Genomic DNA, 21,230 nt, shown 5'->3' with positions numbered 1-21,230 from the left:
GTGATGTAACTGTTCTATATCCCCATTGTGGTGGTGGCAATGTGAATCTATGTGTGTGTTAAATTAATAGAACTATGCAATCTCTCCTTTCCCCCAAAAGGATCAAATTTACTATATAATTTTTTAAAAAAATCTGAAACAAAAAACCCAAAGGGAAAAAAGTGCTAGCTTTAAAATAGAAGCTCCTGATGTGGAACAATTTCTCCATATTCGAGAAAGGATTTAAGATTTCATGAAGGATGAGGCATTTAAAAAATGTATGTTAGTGGTACAGCCTGTAATACTTATTTACAATCTATCTTCTCTGATGGGTTGTGTATAAAATAAGGGCAGGAATAATGTCTGGCTTGTTCACCTCTCTATAGAAACTATCTAAAGCAGTGCTTTGCACACATTAGGCACCCAATAGGTATGATTAATTTACCTATTGCTGTCATATTAAAGGCAGAGATATAATAATACGGCATGCTAGGAAAAATTTAAAATATGAGAAAATAACTGAAATTTCCATTTCTCTCCCCTTTCTAAGCCCCTCCTATTCCTTCAAGATCAGTTAAATTTCTAGCTTGTCTCTTGATTCTTCCAGCCCACACTCATTTTTTTCCAGCATGTGTAAACTTGCTTAATCAAATTAATCTAATATTTCAGTGTAGTACTTCTCAGTATTTTATTTATTTACTTATTTATTGTTATTGGCACATTATAGCTGTACATAATTATGGAATTTTTTGTTACATATTCATACATGTACACAAAATAACAATATAATACGGCCAATATTCCTCTCCAGCACTTCCCCCATATCTCCCCACCTCCTCCCTTTGGTCCCTGGTCCCTATCCTCCTCTGATATCCCTTGGATTTTTATAAGATCCATCCCCACCTTTCTTTTTCTTTTTCCTTTCTAGCATCTGCATATGAGAGAAAACATAACCCTTGACCTTCTAAGTTTGACTTATTTCACTGAATGTGATGGTCTCTTGTTCCATCCATTTTTCTGCAAATGACTTTTCATTTTTCTTTATGGCTGAATAAAACTCCATTGTGTATGTATACCACATTTTCTTTATCCATTCATTTGTTGATGGACACCTAGGCTGGTTCCATAGTTTGGCTATTGTGTTGCTATAAACATGGGTAGTTGTCTTTAATTCTTCAGGATAAACACCAAGGAATGGTAGAGCTGGGTCATATGGAGTTTTCATGCCTAGTCTTCTGAGGAACCTCTGCACTGATTTCCATAGTGGTTGTACTAATTTGTAAGTCTTAGCAATTAAGAGTGTTCCTTTTTCTCCACATCCTCTCCAGCATTTATTATTATTTGTATTGATGACTGCCATTCTGACTGGTATGAGATGAAATCTCAGTGTAGTTTTGACTTGCATTCCCCTAATTGCCAATGATATTGAACACTTTTTCATGTATTTGTTGGCCATTTGTTTCTTCTTTTGAGAAGAGTCTGTTTAATTCATTTGCCCATTTACTAATTGGATCATTTGATTTTTTGGTTTAGTTCTTTGAGCTCTTTATATATTTTAGATATTAATCCTCTGTCAGAAGTGTAGCTAGCAAGAATCTTCTGTTCTGTAGGTTCTCTCGTCACATTAATAGTTTCCTTTGCTGTGCAGAAGCTTTTTAATTTGATGCCATCCCATTTATTAATTCTTGGCATTATTTCCTGAGCTCAAAGGGTCCTACTGAGAAAGTCATTGCCTGTGCAACAGTTACTGAAACATGCGCCTTTTATATTTTTTAAAATGTAAAATACTTAATATTGCATAACCAAAATTAAATCAAAATCAATACTGTTGAGTTTCAAACTAATTTCCTTCATTCCTCAGTCGTCAAAGATTTTCAACTACCCTTATACTCCTTAAACTTCAGGGCAAGGCTTCCCTTCCTCTTCTGATTCCATATTCCCATTACAAGTTTAACGCATAATGATCAGAGTTTACTAAAGATTTAACAGTAGTCCCTAATAATCTAATATGTAACTTGATTCCTCATTTCTTTCTTTTCCTGAGGACAGAAATCATGCCTACTTCTTTATTATGCAATGTGCAGTTGATACTTGCTAAGTGGATGTCTCTATGCATCACTCCTCAGCCTACTCCTAATATTTTTATTTATCTACTGAGAATTTTTTTCAAAAACTAAATAAAATGCTAACCTTTGTAATATATGTGTAGAAAAGGCACAATAAAATGTACTCTTTAGTAATGCTGCATACTAAGATCTGAACCAGCCCGAAGCTTATAATACTTGTTTTCTGTAACTGTTATTATTACATTTACATTCTATGCTGACTTTAGCCTCAAACAGGTGATTGAACTGAAGCTGGACTTCAACTTAATATGACTGTTCTGTGTTCAATTGTAAAAGAAAAATAAATTATAAAAATATATAAAATGCTGGGTATTTATCAATTATATTTGAAAAATATTTTAATTTTTGCAAAATGGAAACATATTCTAACCCCTTTATCCTGTGTTGGTCTTCTTCTTAACATTCAGATGTATTTTCAGAAATTTGTAAAAAGAAGTAGAATACCTATTTTTAAAGTAAAAACTGATTGGTCAGATATCACAAATATAGCCAATTTGCAAGTTATTCATAAGAACTGGAGATACCTTTTTTCATATCCTTAGACAGTATGACCACAAGTACAGACATTTCAAAGTAACCAAAATCTTTCACCCCTTTTACCCCTTAAGACTTTCAGCAACTACTACTAGTTCCTGGCTCCCAAATTATCTCTCCACAAGAATCTCATCTATTTCCTTTAAATTAGTTCTACTATTTGCTGTTTTTCCTCAAAACATTGTCTTTCTTCCCCTAGAAATTAAGTGGGTTGAGTTCCAAAGACAGATAACTTTACTATGTAAAGTTATCAGGGTCATGTCTATATACCCTTATACTTGTTATATTTACATTAAAAAATGAAAGTACTGTTTAAGAGCAGATGATTTAATATCCATTTTACAAATTAGAAATATTTTGTATACATCTCTAGTAAGAAGGGGTATATATGCCTGAGTCTACATATAGCCATAATGTCCAATACAATTCGCCAATAGTGGATGTAGAAGTCGTAAAGGACTCAACACGTGCTGTGAAATACTATCAACCTCTCCATCTCTCTCTAACAAAGAAAATAGTATTCTCACCCTCTAGTGGCCAAAATCAGAAATACATTTCCATTTTTCTGGGTTATATCCAGGAAAATGATCAGTATAGTGTTAAGTTTTTGCTACATATTTAAAGTACATCGGGGCTGGGGATGTGGCTCAAGCGGTAGCGCGCTCGCCTGGCATACGTGCGGCCGGGGTTCGATCCTCAGCACCACATACAAACAAAGATGTTGTGTCCGCCGATAAATAAATATTAAAATTAAAAAAAAAATAAAAAATAAAAAAAAAAATAAAGTACATCAAACATAGATCTAAAAGAAGGCAACTGGCTTTTAAAAAACACAGGTTTATTCTAATATCTATTAGAAAAGAAACAAAATTATTAAATATAATATTTTAAGAATTGCTTATGGAAGTATTTGATATTTAATTCTTAAACTGGTATTTATTTAATATTGTCAAATATTAGACTAGAATTCTAGAGTTAGAGGGAATTATGAAAATCATTTAGTGTATTCTCCAATCTAAAATTGCATGTTTAGATAATCAGTGAAAAAAATTAAATTTTTATTTCCATTGTTTTTTAATCTACTAATTAATGAAATTAAAAACAAAGTCTGGATGATGAAATTGAATAGTAATAAGGATTTTTATTCTTATACTTCTAATTTTAATTTATAAACAGTTTTGAGAAATTAGATAATATCCATACAACATATAATCACCTTTTAATTTTTCACCCATTTCATTCAACTGTTCTACCAATATTTATTTTATATCTATATAGTTTATGAGATATATTCTGAGATTATAACTGTCCCATTTTTCAACTCAGAATATGGATAAACAAACACAATGCCAATATGGTATAATGAGTGCTGCAACAAAGTGAGCACAAAGTGCTATGGCCATCAAAGTAGTGTGGATTAGAGGAATAAAGAAAGGATTTTTGGACAAAGTAACATATTCACCGAGACCTGAAGGAAGAAAAGAGTGAGGGAAGATTTATTCTACATGTAAGAAGAAATCAGTATAGACAAAGGGCCTGAGGTAGCAGAAGACTGAAATTGGGAGAAATTATATAACTATGGGCAGAAAGAAGCCTTGAAAAGAAATATTTTCATAGTTTCTTCTCAGTTCAGAAACTTGGAAAATACGGTGTTCAGAAAGATTAATATTATCCAAACACTGCAGAACTTGTAACAAAGTTCAGCTTGAAATAAAATTTCTTTTCTACTGACTAATTGAAATGGGACTATGTTAGCACAGGGTTTTTTTTTGTTGTTGTTGTTTGTTATTTTTGTTTTTTCCTCATTTTACAATAAGTGAGTAGTAGGAAAAAAAGAAAAGGCTTGATATACCTAAGTAGTGATAGTGGTAACAGGCAAGGTTAAGTGCTCATTATTTTTTTTCCCTTTAATCTCCATGTTTCAATGATACCATTTTATGTCACCTATCGTCCTATTATAAAAATTCCTTTACAACTTAGGGTAAAGATTATGTTTATTATGCTAAAAACTTAATTTTTAAAAAAGGTGCTAGGGATCAAACCCAAAGCTAAAAACTTTGTTTTTAATATAATAGACAATTTCCTGTAACTCAATCCTGGTGAAATAGAATAGATGGCCACATAATTGGATTTATAAAACATGATAAATAATAAAATGTTTTCACATTTCACTACTTTTTAAGACATATCATCTGTAGAGTTCAAATTGCTAGATAATAACAACCCATTTTAAAGATATTTAAATCAAAGGCCAAAGAGCCAAGTGACATTTAAACTATGTACTAACATGTACTGGGTACAAAAGTAATGTCTGTCATATGGTATTCATATTTCAGAAGTTAACATTTCCTGGCCAAGCACTTTGTTATTCATATTGCCATACAGTTTTTACTTGCTTACTATCATTTTTCATGTCATATACTGTTTCATTAAATATTAATAATATATATAATTCCTATTGTGTTAAAGCATATTTACTTAAAAGCAACAAGTAAATTATTTAAAAAATTAACTGCTAGAACAAAATATTCCTACTACTATTATTAGGTTCTGGATTCTTAACATAGAAACAAATTTCTCCAAATTTTGCCTTAATTTTTTTATGACTGGAAAATTAAATAGCTATTTTTATATTTATGGTTTAGCTTTATTATGAGTAAGATAATACAAAAGTTCAGAATTCATTAAACTTTACTTTTAAAAAAATTGTATAAATTTTATTTACTCTTCATAAACAAACTGTGCTCAGATTTCCCACTAAATTAATAAAAAGACCACACATTAAAAACATTATTTATATTTTAATAATGAAGTATATAATGACATAATATACAAATGTATATAAATTAAATAGATTTTAATTAGGTACATCAGTTAAACCGAATGACATTTAGTTAATAAATAAATAAAAAGCTAAATCGAAAATAAGTCTTAGCTTGATAACACCAAATGAAATTACCTACTAAATAAGGGAATATACACAACAATATAGCCATTCTTGATGTTCATTCAGAGGCATTACATGTTGACAAACCTGCATAAAAAAATATAGAAAACATTTAATTTTCTGTACTAATTTTCAATAGGACAATATTTCTATGCCTTATATAAAAATATCTCTGTGCCTTAGTCCCAGAAGGCTGGGCAGGATGATCAGCTCACAAGTTTTGAGACTAGCCTGGGCAACACAGCAAAACAACACAAAAACAAAACCTATGCAGATAAAATTCAATAATATTTGTCTAAGATCTATCAGAATAAAGTGTAAAAGCCTACCTAACAAAGTACTTGTTAGTCTATGGGTGTAATATGGATGAAGATGGGTGGTGGAATATGGAATAAAAATCCTTTCCTCACTAAGCATTTCTTCCTAAAATCTTTTTTTGGGGTGAGGGTACCAGGGATTAAACCCAGGTGCACTAGACCACTGAGCCATGTCCCCAGCCCATTTTGTGTTTTATTTAGAGACAGGGTCTCATTGAGTTGCTTAGCTGAGGCTGGCTGAATCTGGTGCTTTTTTTTTTTTTTGCTGAGGCTGGCTATGAATTCAAAATTCTCCTGCCGCAGCCTCTCAAACAGCTGGGATTAAAGGCATGCACCACCACACCCAGCTCCTAGAATCTTAAATGGAGAAATATAAAAGATAATCTTTCTTTATGCTTTACCTTGAATCATTCTAGAATGTTTTAGAATTCTATGGATAGTATGGAGAAGAAAGGGTAAGAATAAACAATTATTTCTTTTGTTTCTTCACTAGAGCTTGGAAGTCTACTGATCTATCCTTGCCTTAGAATTCATGGCTAAATCAGAAACCCAGAATTCTGCTAATACCAAAACTATAGCTCATTCTTAGTCTTGATGTAGTGGCTTATCTAAAACTGAGAGGAATTTCTCTCTCAGGTAATCTCAGGAAATTTTAATGTAGATAAAAATATTTGAGGTTATTAAAATTCTTATTACTATCAATACTATCATTAATATTACTTTGCATTTTCCTATGAAAGGTTAATAATCTTGAGAACTATTTGCTAATCTTGTTCCCAGAATGTGCTGTCCCCAACTGCCAAACTGCAGAATGTATTCCCTTACCTAGTTGCACGCAAACCGCCCACTCGCCCTGACCCGTCAATGAACTTCCCTCCCTGCCCTCTCCAAGGAAAGTATATAAGCTCTGCTTAAACTGTTCTCGGGGCTCTTTGCTCTATTCAAGTGAGCTCTGAGCCCCAGCATGCTGGACCCCCAATAAACCCCTTGCTGTTGCATGAGACAGTCTCTTGGTGGTCTCTTCCTCCGACGCTCGCCCGACCTTTACACCTATAGATGCTCAAAAGTGCTTGCATGTATATCATTTTATTTTTACATAACCTTGTGAAGTACCTAAAACTAGTGATATTATTTTAATTTTACCTTTAAGGAGACTGAAATAGACACAATATGTCAACTTCCCATAGCCATTCAACCAAATAGAGTTAATTAGAACCAAAGTCTTGTGTCTTTTGGATACAGGATGACACTGATGTGAATATTACACTTACAAAATAATTTTTCACTTCATCTCATATCTATATGTTTATTTATAGCATTAATAGCAAAAATCATTTTCAAGGAAATGAGAAAAAAGCTTTGAGTAGAAAGTAATGCATTACCATTGTAGATTTTCGTGCCACTTCAACTGCAAACACGTTGAGTCCTCTGTTGTTTATGCAGTTTTTACTCAGCTCATTGTTGATGTGAATAATCACTTTATTATCTGACTATAAAAAATTCATAAGTTGTTAGTTTTTCCTTTAATAAATTACACACATATGTAAACTTCAGAATAAATCCTGAAATTTTGTTGTAATATAATATGGTCCATTACAAATTCATACAAACTAGCTCCACTGAATTTTGTATCCTCAGTCTTTCTAATCTGTCACCAACTATATCCTATTTTCTTCTAAATGTGACTTGGATATTCACTTATCTTCATTCCTAGGCCATTATATATATTAAGGTCACATTATCTTATCCCTGGTTTATTACAATAATAGTCTATATTTCTTTTACTTCTAGTTTTTCTGCCTTTCATTCACTCTGATACTATCTTCAAATTAGTATGCCTGAAACATCCATTAAATTGTGTTACTTCCTCATTCACTCATTCAATAAACATATTTATTTAATATTAGCTCTGTGTTAGGCACGGTTATAGGTTCTAGGTACATTGATATAAAAGATCCAATTCCTGAGATAGTTCATAGTCTAGGGAATACAAATAAAATAACAATTATAAAACATTTTGCTAAGACATATAACAGGTATTCCTAAGTACTACAGAAATACAGAAAATCAACATTAGTATAGGCCAGGTTTCTAGGAAGACTTTATGGAAGAAGTGACAATTGAGTTAAGAAAAATAATAATGGCCTCTAGGCTGGAGAGGAAACAAGATAAGGCAGAATGAAACTGATAAACAGAAGAGATGCAAGCCTCAAAATATTCTTCTGCTAAAGAGCCTGATCATTCCCTTATGATTGCTACAAAGTATTGTGTTAGACTATCTGGATTTATTTCTCAAGTCTTCTATTACTTAGCTATATAACCTTCTGCAAGTTACTTTATCTCCCTGTGATTCAAGTTTCCGTGTGTAAAACAAGGATAGTACTTACCTCATAGGGTGTTGTGAGAAGTAAATGCCTTAATATATGTAAATACCTGGCACATAGTAGGCTCTAAAATGTATTATTAACCATATTCTGGTAAAGGAAGTTTATTTAAATTTTCTTGAGGTAAAGAAGTAGAGAGATATGCAATGGTGGATAATATCAGAACAGAGAGAATGGGATAAGATATTGATTCCCTTCCATAGTTTTAATCCTAATGAAACACAGAAGGCAGAAAATGAAATATGCTGGATCTTAGCAACTTAAGACTTTATGATCCATTTGAAGACTGAAATTTACTAGTTGGAGACCCTACCTTATTTCAAGTCCAAACTCCTCTATCTTGTTTTCATGATAATATATATCTAGACCTACATATCAATGTTATTTTCCTTCCTAGTACTTCCAACAAAGCTGTCTGCTTCTACAAAGCAGCTATTTGCTTCTTCCTTTGTAATTCATACTGATTCTTCCCCATATTTCTCCTTACACTGTTTGCCTAGCTTCTATAGGTTGTCTCCTATTGTATCTAAATTCTAGTCATCTACCAATGCTTAAATCCCACATGACAGTCCCCCTCATCACAATATTTCTTAACTTCTATAGTCCAAACTAAAAATAGCTATAAGAGATACACATAGAATAAAATTACTGTACATATAAACAGTAGTATATAATTTACCATTTAATTATTCTCTGATCTCTTTCAAAAATACTAATTTTGTCTTTCTAGCTAGTCCATAAACTCCTTGAAAGCAGAGACCATATTTTACATTTTCTGGTAGACCCTAACAAACTAAACACTTTGTATTAGATTATGTTTTATCTTCATTGATTTCCAAATATTTTATTTTCCTATTTTAAAAGTCTTTAAAAATCATAAGAATTATCATGGTCAATTCAATTTAAAAACCTCAAAAAAAAAGAATATTTGTCCATTATAAGCATTATTAATATAGTGGGATATTTAATTACCATGTCAAAAATAAAGTAAGACAGAGATAACATTAGCAAAATTTGTAGCAAAACATGGAGAACCACCTCATAATTGATACCTTGTTTTCAATAACTGAGGTTATCCAGGTGTCACAATTATAAGTATGTATGATTATATTTTCATAGCCATCCATTACTTTGGTATCACCCTTGTTAAGGACAGATTTACAAATGGCCTTCTCAAGTTGCCCACTGCATCCCTCCATATGGACAGCTTTAATTCTTGGCTTGCATTTTTCTGCATAGACATCAATGACAAATGGACATGCCTGATAAGGAAGAAAAAGAAAATCTTGTTTTAGCCTTCTGCTAGAATTTAAAATAAATTACTTAATTTATTTTTAATATATTTATCATATGATTTCAGAAGATGCATTAAACTTTCTAGCTTTCCTTCTGATAAACCTTAGAGAAAAATTTCAGTATTATGAATTGACAAAAAAGCATGAGATTCTCTTTGGTAGCCTATTAACTGATATTGTTCATAGAAAAGGAAGGAAAAAGTTGAGCTAAATTTGAGAGAATCTATTTCCAGACAAGATTTATTACAGTTCCTACAGATGTTCAAATTATAGCTCACATAGACATTAGATTACTTACGTTATATGTGATTTGAGAAAATTACCAATGAAATCAGTATGGTTCCCAAATCACTATGGGCAAAAGACTTCACAGACATATATTGATCCAACTAGAAGAGACTTTAAAATTACTGATTGTGTCTTTCTAGATTATCATAAATATTTCTTTTTTTGCAAACAGAAAAATGTAGGTTGAACACATGGAGGAATCATTGACTATCATAACCTATACATTAATTTAAGAGCCAAATAGCCTCCTTGTCTCAGAGAAATCACAAGCATTAACTAAATCAGTCAGTCAAAACATCTTGTATAAGTCAAAAAAGATCTTATACACAACCTTTAAATCCAATGTGTCCACATGTATAAATCTCTGTCATTAATGGAAACCAGCCCCATTTCTTTTTCTTTCTTTCTGGCATTTTGTTTTGTTTTGTGCTGGGGATTGAACACAGGGTCATGCTAAACACATGTTCTACCACTGAGCTATACACTCAGCCTAGTATGGAATTTTCCACTTGTGGTATCATGTCAGTCCATAAAAATGTTTCAGAGCCAAGTATGGTGGTACATGCCAGCAACTGAGGAGGCTGAGGCAGGGAAATTCCAAGTTTGAAGTCAGACTGGATAACTTAGCCAGACCCTATGTTTCAGAGTAAAAAAAGTCTGGGGATACAGCTCATTGGTAGAGAGTCCAATACCAATACCCAAAACAAAAAGCAAAACAGATTAGTGGTGTTCAACCTATATATTATAATAAGTTATGTGAATGTGATCTCTCTAGCTCAAAAAAACTTTATTGTCCTATACTCACCCTTCTTGTGATGATGTGAGATGATATAATACCTACTTGATGAGATAAAGTGAAATGAATGATATAAGTATTGTAACATAGCCTTAGGCTACTGCATAAGGGTTACCTGAACACAAGCATTGTGATACAGGGACAATCCCTCTTTAACTAAGATGGCTACTAAATTATCCCCTTGTATAAACATGTATATGCTAGGTAAAGGGATAATTCACATCCCAGGAAAATACAGGACCTGGTAAGATTTTATCACACTGCTCAGAATAGCATGCAGATTAAAGCTTAGGATGACAGATGACCATAGCTAACAAACCTCAGATAATGGGAGACTACTACAAACTCCTTTGGAAAAAAAACCTCCTGAAGATAGTGATCCCATCCACAGAGGTTACACCACTCTTAGTGGTTTTCAAGTTGCCTGCTTTTGGTTAACAATAATTACCACAGATAGCTTATGACCCATTTACATTATATAACCCAAGGGACCAACCAATGCTAATAGTGAGATTAGATTAACACTACAAGTAAAAAGATCTACAGTAATTTAAAGAGGTAAATACTAGTAATGGAACCACCATTTGATCCTTTTATCCCATCCTTGATATATATCCACAGGAGTTAAAACCAGCATACTGTGGTGACACAGCCATATTAATGTTCATAGCAGCACAATTCACAATAGCTAAGCTTTGGAATGAACTTAGATGCTCATCAATAGATGAATTAATATATAAAAAGTGGTATATATTCACAATGGAATATTACTCAGACATAAAGAAGAATGACTTTATGACTTTCGCCGGGAAATGGATGGATCTGGAGACTATCATGCTAAGTCAAAGAAGCCAATCCCCCAAATTTCTAATGTTCTGCTATGTGGATGCTAACCCACAAGAAGGTCAGGGGTAGAGAAGAACAAAAGTTCTTCTAGACAAAGGGGAATAAAAGGTAGGGAGGGAGAATAGGAAAAGGAAAGATAATCTGACATAACTTTCCTATGTACATATATGAATATACCACAGTGAATCTCAACATTGGGTACATCCACATGACTGGGATCCTAATTAAAATAAGATATACTTCATGCTTATATAAATACCTCAAAATAGATTCTACTATCATATATAATTTAAAAGAATAAGTAAAAATTTTAAAGAGAGGTAACTACAAAAGACTATACAAAGTAAACTCAATGAATCTTTAGTACTTGTTTCCCTGGCCACATTTAAAAAACCTGGGGTCATAATCTAGGAGTGCCCTCCAGTCATTTCTTATAATATTTATATTTGTTTGTCTCAGAGTTTTTGAATGATTGACCAGAGTCTTAAGATGATTCTGCATAGTCACTATGCCAACAGATGATTCACACATAATAGGATGAAATCCCAATCAATGCACAAACTAAGTCAGATCTCCACATATAAAATCTTGCTAAAGAGTTTTAATCAGCAGCAGTTGGGTGAATCTTTGATAGTTTCTTCTACAGTTTTAGAAGGATATATATCAAAAGGGGAAACTGAAAATAAAAAAGTTCTCACAACTTCAGAAAAAAAAATGATTATTCTGTTGTCTCAGTTAATATTAGCCATGAGAACGGTTGTAACCTGTTTAATCAGAAATAACGCTTACTTCAGTGAACACACTTTAATAAAGCAACCAGTGTTAGCTCCTCACTTTTTCAAGTCAGGCAGTCAGGGACAAATTCACACCAGTAAGTGCTAACCAATCAACAGTTTCATGCAAGTAACCATATTTCCCCAGATGCTGTCAATTTAAAAGCTAGACAACCCCTGAATTTCACGTCTCCCCCAAAACCTAAGTTAAATAAAATATGCATTCCACTATGTGGAGCAAATGTGTGCCTACATAGAAATCCCTTATAGTAAGCAATAAATATAGCTTTGTCTTTTTATTTCAGTTATTGAGTGGCGATATCATTTTTTATACTCTCCACTGTATGTATTTTTCTTGCCTTTTAAATTTTAAACAATGTAAATATATTACCTATTCGATATATAAAATTTAAATTAAAAATTTTAGCTGGGGTTGTGGCTCAGTGGTAGAGTGCTTGCTTAGCACATGTGAAGCCCTGGGTTTGATTCTCAGCACCGCATATAAATAAATAAAATAAGGGTCTATTGACAATTAAAAAATATTTAAACAAAAAAATTTATCTAATAAATCTTTCATGTCTATAATTTCAAAGGTAAATTACATTAATAAATGCTTTTATAAATTTTAAATTGCTCAATTTCTCTATTAGATAAAAGCATGTGTAGCAGAATCAATATTGTTCATAGATTAGATACTGATCTTGAAAGGTTAATAAAATAGGTACTTGTCACTCCGTTTTTCTGTATGCTTAACAAAACACTGTTGAAATCTTGAGACCTGTTTGCTAATCTTGTTCCCAGAATGTGCTGTCCCCAACTGCCAAACTGCAGAATGCACTCCCCTCACTCGGCTGCAGGCAAACCACCCACTCGCCCTGACCCGTCAATGAACTTCCCTCCCTGCCCTCTCCAAGAAAAGTATATAAGCTCTGCTTAAGCTGTTCTCAGGGCTCTCTCTCTCTGCTCTATTCAAGTGAGCTCTGAGCCCCAGCATGCTGGTCCCCCAATAAACCCCTTGCTGTTGCATGAGACAGTCTCTTGGTGGTCTCTTCCTCCGACGCTCGCCCGACCTTTACAATCTTATACTATGGTTAAAATGCCAGACTAAATGAATGTTAGATTAAGGTAATGTATAAGGGTTAAGGCTGTAGCTCAGCGGTCAAGTTCTTGCCTAGTGTATGAGAAGCCCTGGGTTGAACCCCAGCACTGGAGGAAAAAAAAATTAAAGTAGGATATAGAGTTACTGTTACTGTTTGTCTCCTATTATTAAAAATGGCAAAACAAAACAAAACAAAACAAAACAAAAAACTCCAAATAAAAAATAACAACAAAACCCCTGGGAAACAGGCTTATAAGTGATGTTGAATGATGTCAAAACTAGGAATTAAACCAAAGTTTCAATGCACCTAAAATTTAAATTTGTCAACATTAGTCTTGCCCTCTAGATTCACATATGGAAAAGAACTATTTTTTTATTTTAAGAGTATAAACAAATGTATTGTTGCCTAATATGGCCTGAAACTGAAATTCTTAAATTCTGTATTTTAAATCTAATGCAGATAGAACTCAAGAAGGAAGGATTAGTTTTTGTTACTCCTCAGGTTTATTGTCTTATTCAACTTTTATACTTATCATGTTATTAATAATGATGATCACAGCTGATAATATAACATACTTAGTGCTTTATATGAGCCAGTAACAGTTCCAGGTGTTTTACAAATATTAACCCAAGTACCATTTATAAAAAGATCAGAATTCCAAGTTCTTCGATAGACACATTTTCCTTATTCTAAGCCTTTATTCTGTTAAAGCAGAGTTTTGCTATATAAAAGAGACTTTAGCAACTCAAATAGCCATCTCCAATTAAAGAGTGTATATTTTTAATTACTAATTTTTTTCTACATATCATGCTCAAAACTCTTGTGTCTCTGAATTATTTAACTGTTTACAGTAACTAAAATTCAGGCAAGAATGGAACTAGCAGAAACATACTGCTATTCCTATGATTCATTCATATGCAACTAAAATTCAAGGATTTCAGTGACCAATTCAAAAGTTGTGTGTCAGGTAAAAGTTCAAGGGGTAAAATATTATGAACACTTAAACCTATTAGCAAAACTTTTAAGAATGCTTTACCTCTGTCAACTCGAGAGCTTTATTGTAGCCCATTGAGTGTAGAGTTACCCAAAGATCACGAGGATCTCCTTCTTGATCAATGGCCTCCATTAGATTCAAATCCATAAATCCCTGTCTTGTTAGTTCATTCTTCCTTGTATCAAAATTCTCTGTTAAAATAACCAAAAATATTTTCTTACATAATTCAAAAATTCATATATTTAATAATATGTCTATATTATTCTTCATTAATGCTTATCTTAAAGGTGATCTTAGGAATTTGTAAGCAGTCTACAAGTAGAATGTTTGAAAACATGCTTTAGGAGCTAACTTTCTATCTTCCTGTGACTCAGAATTGGTACTATCATGGAAAATGATTTTTTTCAACAAATTCTGAAATTATAAATAGTGCAAATGTATTATAAAATTAGAAAAAAATGTAACTTTTCTGGATAAATTCCAAATTACCTATTTACAGTTCCTACTGATAGTTAAAAATCAAAATGTTGGGGCTGGAGATGTGGCTCAGCAGTAGCACGCTCGCCTGGCATGCGTGCGGCCCGGGTTTGATCCCCAGCACCACATACCAACAAAGATGTTGTGTCCGCCGAGAACTAAAAAATAAATATTAAAAAAAATTCTCTCTCTCTCTCTCTCTCTCTCTCTCTCCTCTCTCACTAAAAAAAAAAAAAAAAAAATCAAAATGTTTCATGTATATTTTCCTCTTAAGCCTAGCAGAACTTGAAGGAATTTGATATAAGATCGTCCAAACTACTAGGGTTTCAAAAAGTGATATGTGCATAGTGCCAGACTTAAGGAAATTACTATATTCCTAATTCATCTAATTCTAAGTGAATTTTCACTTGGCCATTGTAAGACTATTAGATAAAGGGGAACTAATTTTCCTATGCAAGTATGCCCATTTTAACATTATTTCTTAGAAAACTAAATTTACTTGTAAGTATCTAGATATGTTTAATTCCTGAATTTGTCTATAATATGTTTATTTGTCTCTGTCATATTTATCCTCAAATGTGTCTTTGGATAATAAATAGCCATTTATGAATTTTATTTTGATGACTGTCCTATGATAAGTAAGACTGAATTTCCTAACTCCCATCTGTAATATCCTCAAAGGAAATGGGTTTTCTTGTTGATATAATGCCTCTTTTGTATGCATTATTGTAAACAGAGAAATACCCTGTCTGAAACAGGTTGACTGTTTAATAGTTAAAAATGTTTAGAGGTAAAAGTAACTTATACCTTTGTAAGGAAAAAAATATGAAATTAAATCATGGAGAAAAATGGTAGCTATGAAGAGGAATGTTGGAGCTACTATGTGGTAACAGATGAAAAAAGTTAATATTTGATATGTAATACAAAAAATTTTTACTTTAAAAAAGTGGGTCTTGATACTATAGAGATTCATAATGACTAGTAAACTTTTGAAACTTAAAGTTCCTAATACTTAACAATGTTTAAAAGGTGTATCAACACCTGACTCTAAGACTTCCTATAAAACTATAGTAATTAAGACAGTGTGGTACTACTGGTGGAAGAAAGAATTGACAAATAACTCAATGGAACAGAATAGAAGACCTAAAATACACTCAAACAACTAATATTTGACAAAGGAGCAAAGACAATTCAATAAAGAAAAGAAAGTATTCTCAACAGTGGTACTGAAACAACTGAACATCCACATGCAAAAATAAATAAATCTAAACACAGGCCTTACATGTTTCACAAAAATTAACTGTAATGGCTCAAAGACTCAAATGTAAAACACAAAACTGTAAAACTTCCAGAAGATAATATAGCAGAAAATCCAGACAATTTTGGGTTTGCTGATGGGGTTTTAGGTGGTACATCAAAAGCATACAAACTGCTGGGCATGGACGTGCATGCCTGTAATCCCAGTGGCTCGGGAGGCTGAGGCAGGAGGATTGCAAGTTCAAAGACAGCCTCAGCAAAAAGCAACTCAGTGAGACCCTGTCTCTAATAAAATACAAAATAGGGCTGGGGATATGGCTCAGTGGTCGAGTGCCCTTGAGTTCAATCCCCAGTACCCCCTACCAAAAAAAGCACACAAACCAAAAGCATAATCTATGAAAAAATAAAAATTCTTAAGTGGGACTTCATTAAAATGAAGTCTATTATTAATATAGTCAAAATGATCATACTACCAAAAGCAATATACACATTTAATGCAGTCCCTATTAAATTACCAATGACATTCTTCACAGAACTAGAAAACAACAGTCCTAAAATTCATTTGGAAAAATAAGAGAACCAGAAAAGCCAAAGCAATTCTGAACAAGAAAACTAATGCAGGAAGCATCACAATACCTGATCTTAAATTATACTACAGAGCTATAATAGCAAAAACAGCATGGTATTAGCATCAAAATAGATATGAAGGCCAATGGAATAGAAGACACAGAGACAAACCCAAATTGTTACAGCCACCGATATTTGACAGTTACCAAAAATATAAAGACAGTCTTTTTAATAAATGATACTGGGGGAACTTGATATCCATATGTAGAAGAATTAATTTAGATACCTTTCTTTTACCCTATACAAAAGTCAAATAAAAAATGGATCAAAGACTTAGAAATTAGACCAGAAAACTTGCAACTGCTATAAGAAAACATAGGATCCAACACACTTATCATAAAGGTGCAGGCACTGACTTCTTCAATAAGACCCCTAAAGCTCAAGAAATAAAACCAAGAATCAATAAGTGGGATTCCATTACATTTAAAAGCTTCTGCACTGCAAAGGAAAAAATTAAGAACATGAAGTGAGAGTTTATGGAATGGGAGAATTTTGCCAGCTACTCCTCTGACAGGGGATTATATAAATAAAATATATAAATCACTCAAAAAACTCAATGCCAAAAAAGCCAACAGCCCAATCAATAAATGGGCAAAGTACTAAACAGAAATTCCTCAAAAGGAGAAACACAAATGGCCAAAAAATGTATGAAAAAATGTTCAGTATCTCTAGCAATTATGGAAATGCAAATCAATGAAAACTGCATTAAGATTTCATCTCACTCTAGTCAGAAAGGTAATTATCAAGAACATGAATATGGGGCTGGGGTTGGGGCTCAGGCTCAGCGGTAGCACACTTGCCTGGCATGTGTGAGGCACTGGGTTTGATTCTCAACACCACATATAAATAAATAAAGGTCTATCGACAACAACAACAAAAAAAACATGAATAATAAATAAGTGTTGGCGAGGACGTGAGGGTAAAGGTGCACTCTTAAATTGTTGGTGGTCTGCAAATTAGTACAACTGCTCTAGAAAGCAGTGTGGAGATTCCTTAAAAAACTAGAAATGGAACTACCTTATGACCCAGCTATCCGACTCCTCCGTACTTATCCAAAAGATCTCAAATCAGCACATTAAAGCCATGCAGCCACCTCAACATTTATAGCAGCACAATTCACAATGGCCAAATTATGGAATCAACTCAGATGCCTTTCAGTAGCTGAATGGATAAAGAAAATGTGATATATACACACACAATGGAGTTTTACTCAGTCACAAAGAATGAAATAATAGCATTTTCTGATAAATAGATGGGAATGGAGAAAACCATGCTAAGTGAAATAAACCAGACTCAGAAAATCAAGGATCAAATGTCTTCTCTCATATGTGGAAGCTAGAGCAAAACAAAGAAAAAACGGTGGATGGAGAGGGCGATTGGACATCATAAAGATACAGGGAAGAATGTGGAATAGGAGGAGAACAAAAGAGGGAGGAAGGAAGGGAAAGGGGAAGATAAAGGGAGTGAATTTAACAAAATCATGTTATATCAATATATAAAGGTACCAAAGGAAATTTCACCTTTATGTGTATGTAGAAGAAAGGAAGTTTAGTACGGTGTAGAGGAGAGAAAATATGGGGAGAAAAGAGGGAAGGAAAAAAAATAAGGGGAAAGAGAAAACAAATTCTTTGCACGTATGATTTTGTCAAAATGAACCCCATTACTATATATAATTATGATGCCCTAATTAAAAAAAAAGTCTGCTTTGTGAAAGACACTGTTAAAAGAATTAAAATACAAAGCACTGACCAGGAGAAAACATTTGCCAAATACACATTCAGATAAAGTGTATGGGCCCAGGCTACATGGGCAATGACCAAACAGACTCAATTTTACTCTGAGACTCCATATCATGTAAGAAATGCTTCTCCCGTGCGAAAGCCCCGCCTCTGTACCTATTAATAGTTACCTAGCATAGCATACTTGGCAACACAAAATAGCAATTCTTATACAATGTAAAATTGTTCTCTTTGCTTTCCATTTTTCTTGGGCAATGTACCTTGTCAGAGATTGATTGTCCAGACTTTAGCAACCATTCTCTAACTTGTACTCAATTAGGGTCATTTTGACCCACTTCCCTTTAGCTTGCTTGCTGCTATGCCAACCTGGAAAGTCCCATGGGAAATACCATTTTACCCATTGCATTGTCTTGCTAACTGCCCAATTCAGCTTCTGCACCTGCTTGCTTACAGCTATGTCAAGCCGGATGTGGTTTTTGCAGTTTTTGCCTTTAAATGTCCTAAATGCTCAGGCTCAGGACTGTTCCTTGCAGAGACAGTTATGAATCCTGCAGGGAGCAGTAGCAGCCGGCTAAAAAAGACTCTTTAATTTGGACAAAACTGGGACTTTGTGTATTTTCTGAGAGACCTGCCACACAACAAAAGTACTTGTATTCAAAATACACAAAGAACTCTTCAAATTCAATAATAAGAAAACAAATATCCCAATTAAACAATGGGCAAAAAGATCTAAACAGATATTTCACCAAAGAAGATACATAGATGGCAAATAAATAAACAAAAAGAATGTTCAACATTATATGTTATTAGAGAACTGGAAATTAAAACAATAGTAAGATATAACTTATCTGTGAATGACCCAAGTCTGGAAAACTAACAATAACAAATGCTAATGAGAAGGTAGTACAACAGGAATTTTAATTCATTTTTGGTGGGAATGCAAAACTGGTATCAGACACTTTGTAAGACAGTTAGGCAGTTCTTTCAAAGTTAAACATGGTCTCGTGATACAATTCAGCAATCACTAAATTAAAATGAATTTAAATGAGTTGAAAACCTCTTCTGTACAAAAAACTGCACACAAGTTTTGTTGCAGCTGTATTCATAATTACTAAAAACTGGAAGCCATCAAGATGTTCTTCTATAAATGAGTGGATAGATACAAACTGTGGTGCATTTATACAATAGAAATTATTTAGCAAAAAGAAAAATGAGTTATAAAACCATGAAAAGATCTGAAGGAATTTTAAATACACATTGTTAAAAGTGAAAGAAGTCACTCAGAAAAGTGTACATACTGTGTGGATCCAATATGTGATACTCTGGAAGAGGCAAATTACGTGAGTGGTTGCCAGAGGTATGGGGGACAGATAGTAGGTAAATAGATGGAGCTCAGGGAAATTTTAGGGCAGTAACACTATTCTGTAGACTACTGTAATGGCAGATACATGACATATTTATAAAAACCCATACAAGAGTGGACCCTTTTATAAACTGTAAACTTGTAGTTAATAATAACATATCCATATTGGCTCATTAATTATAACAGATGTACCATAGAAATTGAAGATGTTAATAATAAAAGAAACTTGGTGAGGATGGATAGGGAACAGATATATGGGAGAGCTCTATATTTCCTACTCAATTTTTCTGTAAATCTAAAACTGCTCTAACAAAATAACAGACTATGAACAAAATAAAAGTGAAGCTACCTTTAAGTCTAAAGAAAATTAATTAAGATAATCTTAGTTTAGCTTGTTGGTGCATGCATACCTATATCTCAGCTATTCAGGAGGCTAAGGCATTACAGTCCCAAGTTTAAGGCAGCCCCAGCAACAAAATGAAATCCCATCTCAAAAAAAAGATTATCTTATAGCTAAATAACATTTTTATTATCAAGGGGAAAAATGATTGAAATAATATTACATGTGATGATGAAGGTAAACATTTCAGAAAATAAAAAGCTCACATTAGTTTGCAGTATTATTAATGTCAGTGAAGGAGATATTCCCCTCAAATCTTTTTCTCCCATCTGGTACTGGGGATTGAACCCAGGACAATATGCATGCTAGGCAAATACTCTATCACTGAGCTACATCCCCAGACCTCTCCAGTCATTTTAAGTTAATCGTTTTTGGAACTTTTTGATAGCATGAAGCTTAAGGTTCTGAAGTCTGACTGCTTAGCTATAAAACCCAACTGTGAAACTTTCTTGCTGTGTGACTTTGGCCAAGCTATTCAGTCTCTTTGATTCTATTTCCTTATTTGTAATGTAAGAATAAAATAGCACTGCCTCACAGAATTGATATGTAGAATTGCTTAGATCAGAACCTGATAAATGAAAAGTTCTCAAAAAATATAAATTTTCACACTGCCAATTTAATTAAACTATTAGACTAGAATTTTATTTATCAACAATTTCACCATAAGAAAAACCTAATTATGATTCACTCTTATGGAATGTGCTTTGTTGCCAACAAATTGAGATTATATCATTAAAGTTATGATAATTATACCTTCTTAAAGATAACACTATTATGTATATTATCAAACTTAGTCAAAGTTTAATATCATAAATCAACATACATATTTGTTATCATTGGCTAATTTAACTTGGCTATTTTTACCTAAAAAGTTGTACAATATAAAATTTTTATATTAATGATATAATATTTCTACCCTACTTGCTGTTTAGATAAATAGACTCCAACCTGGCTCACCGACTCACCCAAGCTTAAACCATTTTGAGAA

General features: G+C 33.0%; 1 protein-coding gene across 1 annotated transcript in view; it reads right to left on the bottom strand.

Moving 5' to 3' along the window:
- Positions 1 to 5,525: 5,525 nt before the first annotated feature.
- The window catches only part of Efcab7 (EF-hand calcium binding domain 7), a 44,052-nt gene continuing 28,347 nt past the window's right edge, over positions 5,526 to 21,230 (bottom strand). The window contains exons 12-15 of the mRNA XM_026408733.2: positions 14,422 to 14,570; positions 9,340 to 9,549; positions 7,286 to 7,393; positions 5,526 to 5,673 (exon numbers count right to left, since the gene is read on the bottom strand). Coding sequence (XP_026264518.2) covers positions 5,602 to 5,673; positions 7,286 to 7,393; positions 9,340 to 9,549; positions 14,422 to 14,570 — 539 coding nt within the window. The 3' untranslated portion in view covers positions 5,526 to 5,601. The remainder of the gene's footprint in view (positions 5,674 to 7,285; positions 7,394 to 9,339; positions 9,550 to 14,421; positions 14,571 to 21,230) is intronic.

Source organism: Urocitellus parryii, chromosome 11, assembly GCF_045843805.1.
Source record: "Urocitellus parryii isolate mUroPar1 chromosome 11, mUroPar1.hap1, whole genome shotgun sequence".
NCBI lineage: Eukaryota > Metazoa > Chordata > Mammalia > Rodentia > Sciuridae > Urocitellus > Urocitellus parryii.
Note: the sequence above shows the minus strand (reverse complement) of the source record. Positions and strands in the feature narration are given on the sequence as shown.